Source organism: Rutilus rutilus, assembly GCF_951802725.1.
Source record: "Rutilus rutilus genome assembly, chromosome: 12".
NCBI lineage: Eukaryota > Metazoa > Chordata > Actinopteri > Cypriniformes > Leuciscidae > Rutilus > Rutilus rutilus.
In genome coordinates, this window is record NC_140217.1 from 11224653 (window position 1) to 11239989 (window position 15337).

The following is a 15337-nucleotide window of genomic DNA, read 5'->3' on the forward strand; positions in this document are numbered from 1 at the left end:
TTCTGTGTCAGTGTCGGCTGCAAAGATAAAGTTGACGATCGCCATATTTGTAGTGAACGTGCCTATAGAGAGAAATGCACATAATGGATTACATAATCAGAGAGTAGCCTATTTGTTTTCGTTTAGAATTATTTCGTTTAAAGACATTTCAAGCTTTGTGTATTTGATGTATTTCTCATGTCTTTGAGGCATATGAGTTTCAGTTAAGTTAGGATGAGATGCGCTCCAGTTAACGTGCAATGCAAGTGACCGCGCGGGCGCCTCCATGATTATATTGTCTGCTATATTAATACTTCTTATTTATTCAATGCAGGCAATTGGTTGATGAAAAATTTATTAAAATTAAGATACAATTTATACATGAAATTCACTTTAAAGAAAGGCTTTCTACAAAACGAAACTTAATGAAGTGGTCAAAATCATGTCTGACCCACTCCATGTCTCTCGATATAATGCGCATCCTATCTTACTCGTGCTGTTCACTTTTCATAATCAACATTGATGGAAAAAAATAACATTATAATATTTTAACAGATATGAAACTAAATGTGCTTTTTTAATGGCTACAACAGCATAGTAGGTCACATTCATTTAATTCTGAATTTTGCACTCACAAGTTGAAAGGTATTTGTTCAAATCAAGTTCACGGATAATTGTGCATGCATTTCTTAATCATTATGATACTAAAATCATAAAGTAGGCTATGCTATGTACAAAAAATCAAATGAGCCCAGAATATGAACGCAACGTTTAATTACACGTTAAGCATTTTCCTCCCATAGAAAACCATTATAAGAACCTTTAATGTGGCTTAATACAGATTAGAATGTCCCCTTATTATGTCGAAATAACGACTTCTTGTGTCGAAATAACGCGATATGTTGAAATAACGACTTAATATCTCGAAATAACAAGATCATTTTTTTAATTTATTTTTTTTAATGCGGTTTCAGGGCTTCCATAGAATACAGCCTGAATATAATTGCTTCCAGAATTTTTTTTGGGGGGGGGGTGCTATCGGGGTGCTTTGGTCTTTCTTGGGGGTGCTGAAGCACCTGCTAGCCCCTCCCTAGCACCGCCCATGCGTGGAAACCAGGATAAATATTGTGCCATGAACGAACAAGTTGTAGAAGGCTTTTCAGTCAACAAATCACCAACATTCACCATGGATTTAATGTAGCAATGCTAACTGTAACCATGGTATTGTGGCAGAAATAGTCAAATGTTGTTCATACAACCTTTTGAGTGTGAAATTCAAGCACAGTTTCCAAGGACATTCTAATACTTCACACTTTTTCCACAACTTCAAAGCTCTAAATATTATCCAGTTTAAATGTAATTTTTAATGTGAAGAAAAAATGTTTTATGTTACTTTTGTTAATAAAAGTTCATTTTATCTGCATCTCAGCTCAAGCTCAGTGCTTTACTGTCAAATGTGCATTTCCAAGAAATAAGCATGTGATATTATTTGTTACTGCGCTTATTAATGCAAAATGTTAATAATTTATTTTTGGTAATTTTATAATTAAATTACCTTTATAATTTAAAATCCCCCTCACCCCCATTGCTACCAAATCAGGTACTGGTGCCACCAAATGTTAGTCTGGAGCCCTGCTTTAGTGTGACTTCAAAATCCAGCTGTTAGAGTTGCTTCCTGCTGTCCTGAGAAATTGTTTCCATGGAAAAAAATTGACCTTAAAGCCTCTGAACTTCTGTCTTTAGAGGATTCTTTTCTTTCTTCTTTTTTTAAGCCAGCACTTTCTCATGTCACAGTATGCTAATAGAGAACATCACTGCTTTAATGAAGCATTGGGATCATCATACCTGAGGGACAAAATGTTTGAGGTTTATCTTTATAAATGTGTCCTTTGAGAGATGTCTGCTTCCTTCTGGTTTTGTCCTACTTCTCTTCCTGCTTGGTAATGGTGATAAAAAAGGAAAAATTATGTAATATTTATTTAAGAGGCGTATTGACCTTGGCACACAGTCATGATGGACTTCAGGATTTTTTATATATGATCAAATTTGCTGTTTTAGATTTTTATAGCATATTATTGCACATTGCTTACCACCACACCACTGCTTTTTTATTTATTTAATTTTTTAAGAAATTATCATGAAAAATTGTCAAACTACTGTCATGTATTGAAAAATCACACTTATCTATTTTCTAAATGCATGTACCTTATCGGTAACACTTTATAATAACGTTCAGTTGTAAGTCATTTATAAGTGGTTAGTTAATGATGAACTAATCATTTATAAAACATTCATAAATGTGATATACTAACATTTCATGTATGTTTTGTAAAATTTGTTACAAGTCATTTACAAGTGATTGAAACATGAAACATGACTATGCGTTTCATAAATGTTTAATAAATGATGTTACTTTTTTTTTTATGTTTTGCTCACAGTGGTTAAAGACTCCATGTGTTTCAGAGAAGACAGCTGTCTATACCCTCACCAGACAGCACTTACACTGCAGTACACACTACAGTGTTCAACACCTGTTATAAATGTGTAAACGCATGAATAAATCATTTACAACACTTTCTGCACCCCCTAATCTAAAGTGTAAACTATTCATCACTTGTAAATGTCTTACACTTCATTCGTAGATTAACACTTCAAGAATCAAAAAGGCATAAGATCTACGAATGTTATCTATGAATGTATATGTAACACACTTACAAGTGATGAATAGTTTACACTTTAGATTAGGGGAAGCAGAAAGTGTTATAAATCATTTACAACACTTTCTGCATCCCCTAATCTAAAGTGTAAACTATTCATCACTTGTAAATGTGTTACACTTACTTGTTACAAATGATCTGTACGTGTATTCAAGGCATTTACAACACTTTCTGCACCCTCTAATTGCTACATACATACATACAAAAAATAAATAAAAATAACATTATTAAACATTTATGAAACGCATATTCATGTTTTGTAAATGATTAGTTAATAATTTACTAATCAATTGTAAATGACTTAAAACTTAATCTACAAAACGTACAAACAATAATTAACGTATAACTTATTAATCATTTATGAACGCATAGTCATGTTTCGTAAATAATTAGTTAATCATTTACTAATCACTTGTAAATAACTTGTAACATAATTTACAAACCATACATAAAATGTTAGTATATCACTTGCTAATCATTTATGAATGTTTTGTAAATGATTAGTTCATCATTAACTAACCACTTATAAATTACTTACAACTGAACGTTATTATAAAGTGTCACCCCTTTAAAAATGGAAAACATTTAATCAAAATGTCTTATCTTGAACTTCCATAAGTCTTATGGGCTTGGAACGACACGACAGAGTGATGCCAGAATTTGTATTTTTGGGTGAACAATCCCTTTAAGGGTTTCTTTTCAAGAATTTCATATTTCTATTTAGGCTTTTTATTCATTATGATATCAGGACATTTGTATCACCCTGTCATTTTTTTTTTTTTTTTTTTTTAAATATCAATATGATTTTTAATTCCTTGTCATTGATCCATATGTCTCCAAATGGAATATATAATTTCCTTTCCTATAAAGGGTTAAATTACATTTAATATCAGTTCTGAAGGAAAAAAAAAAAAACCTGACATACACAGTTGCTCCAGTCATTAGGAATACGCAATACCAGACACATTCCTCCTCATTTGAATAGAAATGCGCAATGTGTGAATGTAAACCATCATTCTTAGCATCCCTGTCTCACAACACACCCTTAAAATACACACATAGTATATCATGCTGCTTTTTGCTCATAAAAAGTAGGCCACCCCTCCCCCTCTCTCCTCAGTTGAGCGGACACATGAACACCTGCACTCTTTCTCTCTGTCTCTCCTCCTATTCTTTCGTAGTATAGAGAGGAAGTTATTGTCATTTTGTATTCTCTGCAGGTGTGTACTGAGAAAGAGGGAGGAGTTTAGGGTTGGAGGTTGAGTGCGTTTGTTTGTTGTTTACTGAGTAGGGAAAGCAATGGTAAAATGAGTGTGTGTGAAACCGGGTGCATGGATCATCTGCTACAGGAAGGAAACTGCTGGGTACTGATATTTGTGGTTATGTGTTAATGTGTAGCGCACATGTAAATGTGTCTTTCTTTACTATACACAACTGAGTCTATTTTAAGTGATGGGTCAACATGTCTCTTGTTTGGTTTGATCGTTATGTTTATACTCTGATAAGCAGCAACACTGAGATCTGTATCACATTGCACATTTATTTCACTGTCCATTTGCAGTATTCACAATGCCCACATAAGCATTTGTGCAAGCGTTTCATATTTGAAATTGTATTGCGAGGCTCTGGATCTTTAGAAAAGCATGCTTTAAAGGGATAGTTCACCCAAAAATGAAAATTAGCCCATGATTTACTCACCCTCAAGACATCCTAGGTGTATATGACATTCTTCTTTCAGACGAATACAATCAGAGTTATATAAAAAAATGTCCTGGCTCTTTCAACCTTTATAATGGCAGTGAATGGCTGTTTCTGTTTTTGAAGTCCATATAATATTGCAGTAAGTCGCATTACTCGCGTAATTTGCGCTTTAGACTTAAGCCGAATCCGTATGTTCATTTGGCCGGAAGCTAGATATTTTACTTTATAAAGTTTTAAATATGGATATTTGTCTTACACAAATGCATCACTTTGCTTCAGAAGGCCTTTATTAACCCCTTGGAGCCGTTTGGAGCACTTATATGATGGATAGATGCACTTTTATGGACTTCAAAATAGAAACAGACATTCACTGCCATTATAAAGCTTGGAATATCCAGGACAATATTTTTTTTTTTTTTTTTTTTTTTTTACTCCGATTATATTCGTCTGGTAGAAGAATGTCATATACACCTAGGATGACTTGAGGGTGAAGTATAAATCATGGGCTAATTTTCATTTTTGGGTGAACCATCCCTTTATGTTTGCCTGGTTGGGAGCAACAGAAAATGTGATGGATGAGGTTTAAGAATGTAGAAGACACTAAGAGGAAATGTGGCTGGCTGCAGTGATTAGCCTATATCACATGTATTCTTTCAGCAGGAAATGATTAGTATTGATGAATTTGCAGCGCTAATCAATTTCCCTGGCCTTTCTCTTCTACTTTCTAATTAGCAACGCTCAGAGGCTCGAGTTTTACATAATTACTGTGTCTGATGTCTAATACCCATCTCTCTCTTCCTCAGGCCTGGGGAAAACGAAACGCAAAACGAGCACACGGGAAGCCTCTCCAACTCCCAGCACGGATGAGTACTCCTCTAATGGGAGCGGGGCTGAACGAATATACGACTTGAACACTCCAGCCACGGTGAAGTTTGCCTACAATGCGGAACGGGAGGATGAGCTCAGCCTGGTGAAGGGGGTGCGGGTGATGGTGATGGAGAAATGCAGTGACGGCTGGTGGAGGGGCAGCTATAACGGTCAAATGGGCTGGTTCCCCTCCAACTACGTCCAAGTTGAGGAGGAGGTGGAGGACACTTCGGCCGACTTTCCCGCTGTCTTCTCCTCACAGCTGGGCCTCAGTAACGGTCAGAGTCCCAGAGTCCTTCACACTGTTCAGACGCTCTACCCCTTCAGTTCCATCACGGAGGAGGAGCTGAACTTTGAGAAGGGCGAGACAATGGAGGTGCTGGAGAAGCCAGAGAACGACCCAGAATGGTGGAGGTGTAAGAACTGCCGTGGGCAGGTGGGTCTGGTGCCAAAGAACTATGTGGTTGTGCTCAACGATGGTCCGTTATCGACGGCCTCGGGCTCCCATTCCCAGCAGAACAGCCACACGGGGCCCTCCCACACAGGGAAATTTGGCGGAATGGACTGGTACTATGGCAACGTGACACGGCACCAGGCCGAGTGTGCGCTGAACGAGAGGGGGGTGGAGGGAGACTTCCTCGTGCGAGACAGCGAGTCCTCTGTGAGTTGAGTTTTATCTGGATCTAATCAAAATGCAGTGACCAGATAACTGCTGTCAATAGCTGTGAATAGTCACTTGAGTGCTGTGCAGTTATTTGTGTCCATGGTGTCATTTGCAGGGTTATCATTATCTAACACTAAAACTATTAAAACATTTTCTTATGAATATAAATATTAGATGAAAACCCAAGAGCAGAGGTGGACAAAGTACACAACTTCCTCACTTGAGTGAAAGTACAGACACTACTGGTCAAATATTACTCCGTTACAAGTAAAAGTTGTAAAGACCGATCTTTACTTAAGTAAAAATACAGAAGTACTCGTTTTTAAAAGTACTTAACTATCAGAAGTAAAAAGTAAATGTCAGTGCATTGTTTTATTATTGTTGCATTGTTGTATGTAATACTTACAGTACCTTATGCCTTTGAATCTATGCCTGCCTACCTACCCTCATATCAATATCAAATTTATTTCTAGAACACAGTTCCAGTAGTGATATTGAATAAGTGCACTCAATAAAGTCCACAATGGTTTCGGACACCCAAATGGCTGTTCCCTCAAATAGTGCCCTATTTAAAGTTTTTGGGCTTTTAGTATAAATAAATATGTCAGCCTTACTGTTATCTATAAGCTAGTGTGCTCCAAAAAAAAAAAGACAGAATTCACATTTAGAAGACCAAACCCAGCATTGAAAATGAAAATCGGGTTGACGTCAGAATCCAACATCAGTCAGGTTCTGACGTCAATCTGACGTTGGGTTCTGACGTCAATACGACGTTGGATGTTGACGTCAACCCGACATTCACTTTCAACCAAAATGCAACCCCTGCAACCAAAATCATCCCCTGACAGACGTTACAACTTTCTACTCAAGGACCTTGACAGACATGTAGTACGATAATGTAGTGGTTAAAGTAAAAAGTTTCCAGAAAAAATAATACTCAAGTAAAGTACAGATACTCAAAAAGTGTACCTAAGTACAGTACTCAAGTAAATGTACTTTGTTACTGTCCACCTCTGCCCAAAAGCATTTATAACTTGTTTTGGGGATCTACTAGAATAAGTTTTCATGCTTGAATGTTCAAAAAACACTTTTCTTTCACATATTTTATATTGTTGCAGCACGTCTCTTCCCAGTCTGTCAGTAAAGCTGTGTTTAGTTCTGGTCTCTGTGAAGCCCCTCCTTCCGAAAAGCACAATGTGCTCTGATTGGTTGACTGGATCAGTGTGTTGTGATTGATCAACCGCTTCAAGAGTGTTTGGGAAATGGCATGCCAGATCTGGGGTGGAAAAAAAACCTTGTCTCTTGGACATGGCAACAATACACTACTAACACAACTCAATCAGGCCTCGTCCCCAATATTATGCGTATGCCTTGGTGGGGAATTATTTAAATGAGGAATATTGTGACATGTACGTTCCTGGAAGAAAACTGTGACGTACGTTTCTGGAAGACAACTGAAGACTACAATTGAGGGTTTTCAGGGAGTTCAGAAACAGTACTCATTAATATAGAGAATAACTGCCTTTTGGAAGTGCTTTGGAACTTTGCAGACATGCTCAAACAGCAATATTACATATATAAAGTTATTATATGTATTCTCTATGTATTCAACCTAGAAATGTAAATGTAATGTAAAAAAAGCATAACAGGTCCTTTTGAAGCACTAAAACTCGAAATTAATTGTATTGTGGTTTTGTCTTTTGGTTACTCAAATTACGCAGATTAATTTTGCTGTTAATAGTGTTGCCATAGAAATGTATAATTCTAAGTCAGAGGACATGAACAGCTCAGAGTAAAAACACCCAGGTTGTCATTTAGTAATTATGATAATTATAATATGTTGTGAAAGCATCATGTGTGTCAAGGTAAAAAAAAGTCTCTTAAAATATGAGATAATTTGACTTTATGACTAGGCGAGGTTAGTTCAGGTTGTAAAATGTCATGTGGTGCAAAAACCTTTAATTGGTATTTGTAAAAAACGGAAAAAAACTAACATTTTAGTTAAAATGAATGATTGTAGTGTGAACATTCACATGTCTTCAGTGTGTAAAGAAAATGTTATTTTTACATTAGTTTTACATAAGTTTATTAGCTCTAAAATGTCAAATTTTTCAAAACCAGCAGAGTACATTTTTAAAAGCTTGACATTTAAAGTAAATTTCTTTATCGTGGACAGAATGCTTGTCAATCCACAAACTCGAAATCTAGGTCTTATGGCGCCATCTATAGCCTGAAGCTCGCTAATGAATGTTCTGTTTCTTTCTCTCTAGCCAAGTGATTTCTCAGTGTCTCTGAAAGCAGTGGGGAAGAACAAACACTTCAAGGTGCAGTTGTCGAATGGAGTTTATTGTATCGGTCAACGCCGATTCAATTCTATGGATGAACTGTTAGAGCACTACAAGAAAGCTCCCATTTTCACTAGCGAACATGGAGAAAAGCTTTACCTGATCAAACCCCTCCAGTGACCTTCCACACACAAATGAGCCTTACAACCAGACCAGATCTGACCTCACACTGAGCCAAGTGATCTGCAACTCCTACCTAACGCTCATTTCTCACCAGCAAACGGGACTTGCCGAACACCAACCCACTGGAAAATCACAGGAATTAACTTTACTGTTGATTTAGAGTAATGATGCGACGTATCCTTTCTGTCCCTGTGTCTCCATGTTACTTTAACTGATGATCTTTTCACCTGGAGTGGTTCACGAAAACGAATATCGCCTTTTCCAAGTGATAATGTAAGCACTTGCCCATTGCCTTTTGACCGACAGCTCAAATTCTGTTCACACTACATGAAAGCCAACAGATGTGGCCTTCATCTGATACAGCCTGAGACTATATTGGCAGCACAATATTCAAGGTTGTCACAGGACAAGTGCAAGGATACAGACACAGAGGAATTACAGGAAACTGTATGTACATTAGAGTTGCCAAAGAGAGAGTTGGTGACGGGTACTAGTCGCCTCCTGCTGGATGAACTGAGAAATGCCAACAGGAGGGTCTTTATATGATGAATGTTTTGTAGATGCTTAACCAAATGTGCCACCTTCACATTCAAGCACCGCTAATTTGATATATATATATATATATATATATATATATAAGAGAACTATATCCACCTCATTCAGATTCACACATCTGTATCAATATTAAAGTGTTGGCATAGACCTTATTACAGCAAAACTGTTAGTTTCCATTTCGAAAGGGCACCATTCAACGTGAATGGTTTGGTCTATTTACAAATGAGTTCGTTCTTCATTTACTTTCCAAACTTTTATAAAAAATATGGTACGTCTGAATGTTACTGAGCATTGTTATTTAAACCATGTTTATTTAAGGAAAGAAAAAAGCTGCAGAGAAGGACAGTGTAGTCCGCTCCACATCCATGATAGCTGTGCAAAAAGTTGAAATACTGTTGTTTAATTAAACACTTTGCAAGAGTATTAACAAAGCTGTGTGATTTTTATGGTTTCTTGGTTGCATACACTACCATAGAACAGTTTGGGGTCAGTATAAGATCTTTTTTACTGTTTTAAAAGAAGTCTCATGCTCACCAAGGCTGCATTTATTTGATATAGTAAAAACAGAACAACTGCAAAATATTATATATGTACACACACACATACATACACACACTTGATGGAATAGAGACATTTTCAGCAGCCATTCCAGTCTTCAATGGTGCTCTTTTGGTGCTCAAGATAATTTCTTCTTATTAACAATGATGAAAACAGTGGTTCTGCTTAATATTTTCATGGAGACTCACTGATTTTTTTCTCACTGTGATTATTTGATTAATTTAAAGTTCAAACGAACAACATTTATTTGAAAATGAAATATTTTGTAACACACATTTTACTGTCCCTTTTGATACGGGTCGTACCACTGCGGAGTAGCCCAGTAATACCTGCGTGACTCAGACATAAACAGAGAGAATTAGCTCCGGCTATGTTCTTCCGCAAGATGCATGCAGTTCTGTTTATTAACCGCTAGAGCACCAAAAGTTACGGACTGCAGCTTTAAAAGAGCATGTGGAATAAAAGAAAGTTCTTGGGGTTCGTGACCATAGACATAGGCCTATGATGTCTATGTTTGTGACACTTGAATTTGAAAGTCAAGTCGAGAAAGTGCATTGCATTGTGGGAGACTGTGCAAAGAAGTCTTTGTGTTTAGACATACTGGTCACTGGAGGGCGCTGAAGTGTTATATCATTTCCATATAATATAACAGGTTTATCTTGGCAACTTTTTGGAATGTTCTGAATTCATTGTTTGCCAGCAAATTAGCCACATGTTGAAAACATGCAGAATATTTTCTTTACTTTATTTTTATTAAGTTGCCTAATTACTGTTTTATGTCAGTTATAACACACACTGCCACTTTCATTTACTTTGCGTATACCCAATGGTAGAGAACCTATAACTTATAAACTGCTTCGAAGTCCAGAGGTTTGTGGAAGCTTGTTTCCGCCACTGAATAAAAAATAAAAAAGGACACTGTGACTTTTTGCCTTACAATCCTGACTTTTTTCTCTCGACTGTGAGTTTATATCTCACAATTCAGTGAAAAAAAAGGGAGAATTACCAGTTAGAAAATTGCAATTGCATGAAATAAAATCAGAATTGTGAGATATAAACTCGCATTTGTTTCATAGTTCTTTTGAACTATGACATACAGACAACTGCAGTATTCTAAAAAGGAGAGGTGGAAACCCAGAGAAAAGCTTCTAGAATCTTTGGACCGTAAGGCCGCTACCTGAACAAGGGATTCTTTCAGCTATGGAGAAATGTGTGAGAATCCCCTGCAAACAAAGAGCTATAGAGTGACCGAGCAAAGAAATGAAGGGTATGACATATGAAAGGTCCGTGTGAAAGGTAAACAGTTCCAGCCCTGACTTGGAGTTCTACTTAAAGGTCTGGGCTCCATGACACACAGTTGGATCCAGGAACAGCTGCTGCAGGTAATCTTAGGCAGACACACACTGATGTAAGAATCCTTTCTGTGGTTCCTTTAATGCAATCATTTTTTTCTGTTTTATGTTAGAATATAGAAAATTGACTGTAGAGCCTTATATTGAGTGTTTACCATGCTACTTTCAGGTGACCATGTTTCGTCTGTATTTCTCATTCTTCCTTTGTGTGGTTTGGCTTGGACTGCTCTCTTTCACAGGTAGGAAAACCTGACACTGATTATGTACACTACCATTCAAAAGTTAGTCATTTATTTATTTTTGCTCACCAATACTGCATTTATTTGACAAAAACCCAGTGAAAACAGTACAATTGTGAAATATTTCAATTTAAATTATATTTTTTATTATAAAATATAATTTATTCCTGTGTTTGCAAAGCAGAAATTTCTGCATCATTAGTCTTCAGTTTCACATGATCCTTCAGAAATCAATCTAATATGGTGATTTGCTGCTCAAGAAACATTTCTGATAACCATCATGGTTAAAAACATCTGCTTGTGGTCTTAGTCTTGCTTTGGAAACCGTGACACCGTTTTTTTCCCCAGTATTCTTTGATGAATAGACCGCTCAAAAGGACATTCATTTGAAATAGAATAACAACGTTTTTCCTGTCACTTTTGAACAGTTTAATACATTCTTGCTGAATACAATTATTAAATGATTTTAAATCCTTTGAATAGTAGTGTATAGGAAAAAAGGTCTTCATAAATCTGAAATAAAACATGGCTCTTGTATGTCTGCAGTGTGCATTGAAATTCTGTAGAGAAATTTTAGCATCACTTTCTATGAAGCCTGTTTATAACGCACCAAAAGCATCGTACGCCTATTGGTCGTAGAACAATTGCCACCAATGGTCTCTACGATCAACTTAGGCTTGCAATGCTTTTGGGAAAAGTCAGTAATATTGCTAAATATTAGGTATCCCCAACTAAGCAAGCCAAAAGGCAACAGAGGCAAGGAACTCCATCGGAGACAGACATTTTTTCTTTTCTTTTTTTTTTAAAAACTGTATGTGCACTTGCAGTGTATTTACACAAGAAAGGACATAATATGGGTTAGGTTTAGGGTTACTACCTAGTTATTATAGTTGTTGCCCGATCTCACGGGAAAACGTACAAATTCTACGAGGTGGCTTATTCGTACGAATTCATACGACCTGACTCGTACGAATTAGTACGATTTTTTCAAAATCGTACATATTTTACGAATTGGCCAATTCGTATGAATTCATACGAATGACCTACCCCTGACCCCGCCCCTAAACCTACCCATAGACAAATCGTACAAATTCGTACGAGTGAGGTCGTACGAATTAGTACGAATTAGCCCACTTTTTATCATTCGTACGAATTCGTACGAATTGGTCGTGAGATAGCGTTGTGTTGTACACAGTGCATGCAGAACAGGACTGTAAAATAAAGTGCTGTAAGTATTATAATGTATTATAACTGTTGATACAATTGTTCATGAAATTATACGACATATAAGGCATTATGTTTGCATTATGCAAGAAGAATACTATTATAATGCATTAAAATATTTAATAGAAAGTGTTCCTGAAATTTTGTTTTAGCACTCAAGTTGGAGCCTTATACTTGTTTCAATATTTTTCTCATGTGAATCTGTTGTGAGCTAGACAAGAATGGCAAAATTGCGTAAATGACATAACAACAGCTAAAGGCTATCAGGTTTGACGTACTTGTTTAGCTGAAATATGCTGGCTTTGTCAAACATGCTGAAACCCCTGAAAGAACATTGGCAGAACATTGAGATTGAAAACAGACAAAAGCTCATCTGTTCCTCCCAAACATGGGTCTGCTTACCGAATCAGACAGCTCTGCTTCTTTTTACCTGAGAGTGAGTGTGTGCCCGAGTTTACCAGTCGGCTGCTGTGAACATTGAAGCTGTGACAGACAAGGATAACAGATGAATGGGAGCTTATAAATAATGTGACATTTTTGCCATTAAATCAAGACCTTGAGAAGCTCTCAAGGTATTTGCACCATATATGCATGAACTGAAATTTAGTCTGAACTTTTTTTGTTCTTTTCTTCAGATTTACTAAAAACGGGGCATCATTGGAATGATTAGTCTTAAATTAAGATCAGTGCAGACATTGCTGTCTGCTTTCCTACCAGATGTGTCAGCAGTCAGCCACATTCTATTATTGCTTCACAAATACACATTCCCCTCGGTTTCTTGCCTTAAAAAAGTTAATATTCTTTTATATATATATATTCAATGTCCCTCTGTTTGTTTGCCTTACAGGGGCAGAGGAAAACCAAGGTGAGTTTTAAATCACTTTATAAACTATTTCATTTGTAACCTGTACTGTGAGGTGCAATGGGTCCTAAAATATGACAATTTGGGGGAAAAGTATATATATATATTTTTTTTATAGAATTATAAAATAAGCCATATAATTTCTGCAAAAATAAATGTGAAATAGCTTGCTTATATTAAAAATAATATTTTTTTATGTAAAATAAAGGCAGCATGAGGGTCTGTTTAACAAATCCAGGGTCCATATTTCTTTTTTTAATAAATGACCTGTGTACATATTGGAGTAGAAATGGTAGTAGATGCATATTTCACAAATTAATCCCAGCGTGCATCACTTTGCACATCTTTCACAGCAAAGCCATTCCTTCCACTTATGAAGAGCAATTCATTGGTATTCTGAATCATCTTTTTCTGCCAACTAAACAGTGAATGTGGCTTTAAACCCAAGGTCTTTTTATTCCACAGCTACTGAAAATCTAGTGAACTTATTGAGTGATTTTTTTGCATGTGTGATAATTATAATTATAATTATTACAAATTAGATCCAATTAACTCAGAATAAGCCTTTTGTCATCGCACATTATAGCCTTGTGATTCAGGACCCATCACAGTGCATGCAAACAAACAGATATTTAGGAAAGTGCTGTGATGTTTTCTGAAAGTTGAAAGGCCTTTTACCCCGTGCACCCGATAGTAAACCATTGATGTTCTGTATAAGGATCTGTTCTTGTATCGCTCTTGGTGACCTCTTTGCCTTCTCTCTTGGCTCACAGCTGAATCAAGGGAAAAAAGGAATGTGCCTAACTGGGCAATGACTTCTTCAGACTTTTTCGGCTGGATTGAAGAGCTGCGTTCTCATGCTGGTTATGACAAGATGGAGGAATTGGCCAGAACTTTCTGGGCTCACTTTCCTTCTGCCAGCCGCCTGGGTTACGACCCTCCCGCTCCAGAAGAATAACGCCATCTGAATCTGAGTGTGTGTTATCGAGACCATTTGCCCCTTTCATTATGGCACGGCTCTTGGAAAAGGAGACAAACAGCCTTTATTATTCAGCTAGACTTGATTTGAGCCAGGGCAAGATACCCTTTTTTTTATATGTTGCATAAAACCTGTTATGTAACAGCATCCAAATCAAGTAAAAGTTTTCTGTTCACAAGCTGTTATTTATTTATTTATTTATTTATTATTGCATGGAAAAAATAGATATTTGTCCTGGTTCTTCTTTAAGGTGCCCCTGTTATGCTATTTAAAATCCTTGAACAACTGGTACAAGCAATCAAACCACTCCGAACCCAAACATCATCCACACTGTGGTATTTTCCCCTATTATGCTATTTTAAAGTGTCCTAATTTTGTTTTGGAGGACTCCTACAATAGGTTTACATGCATCCCAGGTCAAAAAACACAATTTCCTCATAATATACAGTATTGCAACATCACCTCTTTTCTAAATGTCTAAAACGGTTCAATAAAGGATCCGGTCTATCTAAACCCTTCCTTACCGATAGCTTTGCTCTGATTGATCAGATGGCCCAGTCTGTTGTGATTGGGTTACCGCTTACCCATGTGTAGGAAATGAAAGCCCATATCTGAATTTCAGCTCCAGAGGATTCCTCAGCACTTGTATACACAGTGATACAAATATAGTGTCGGTTCTCCCGTATCGATTAGACCCTGAGTCCTCGTCCTCTGGAAGTGCATGCAAAGTGGATTTTTCTTTTTGCAGCACAGAAAACAGCTTATTCTCAACATGTCAACACACACCAAACTCTTCCAGGCCTCAGCTACAACACTACAGTGCTTGAGGGCGGTTCAAAATAGACATATTTACCATATACCATAGGCTGTCATTGTGCAGATGTGTAGGTTCATGCAGGAATTAAGACTGGAATTACTGATGACTCATTTCAGGCAGTTCAGACTTGCTTTTTTCTTTTGGGAGACAATAACTCAATTTAAAAATACATTCACAAACATCTATATATACACATACTGTATATATACATCTATATTACACAATAGGCAATATCCAAAAAAGCATATACTGTAGGGGCACTTTAAAATACATGTACACTGCATTTGTTCTTGCTATGACTTAAATGTAAATGTGTGCTACACAGAGTAAAAGCAGCAGGGCAAATATCCATTAT

The 15337-nt window shown here is 36.7% G+C and overlaps 2 protein-coding genes across 5 annotated transcripts in view; both read left to right on the forward strand.

Annotated features, from left to right (window-relative positions):
- The window catches only part of nck2b (NCK adaptor protein 2b), a 48090-nt gene extending 38714 nt beyond the window's left edge, over nucleotides 1–9376 (forward strand). For all 3 annotated transcript variants that reach the window (XM_084425772.1, XM_084425774.1, XM_084425773.1), the window contains 2 exons: nucleotides 5201–5925; nucleotides 8199–9376. In XM_084425772.1, coding sequence (XP_084281898.1) covers nucleotides 5201–5925; nucleotides 8199–8393 — 920 coding nt within the window. In that variant the 3' untranslated portion in view covers nucleotides 8394–9376. The remainder of the gene's footprint in view (nucleotides 1–5200; nucleotides 5926–8198) is intronic.
- Nucleotides 9377–10837: 1461 nt separating this feature from the next.
- otos2 (otospiralin 2) lies at nucleotides 10838–14259 on the forward strand. Of its 2 annotated transcripts, none has more exons than XM_084425445.1 (4): nucleotides 10838–10891; nucleotides 11031–11100; nucleotides 13172–13189; nucleotides 13960–14259. In XM_084425445.1, the coding sequence occupies exons 1-4, from the start codon at nucleotides 10856–10858 to the stop codon at nucleotides 14142–14144; spliced, it is 309 nt and encodes a 102-aa protein (XP_084281571.1). In that variant the 5' UTR covers nucleotides 10838–10855; the 3' UTR covers nucleotides 14145–14259. The 2 variants fall into 2 exon arrangements, with proteins under 2 accessions (XP_084281571.1, XP_084281572.1); XM_084425446.1 differs by having other exon boundaries at nucleotides 10869–10917.
- Nucleotides 14260–15337: the final 1078 nt, after the last annotated feature.

Bases quoted from the DNA above. Each gene is read 5' to 3' on its own strand.
- otos2 (XM_084425445.1), top strand. From the start codon at position 10,856: ATGACACACAGTTGGATCCAGGAACAGCTGCTGCAG. The intron at 10,892-11,030 runs GTAATCTTAGGC...TGCTACTTTCAG, and splicing joins TCCAGGAACAGCTGCTGCAG to GTGACCATGTTTCGTCTGTA.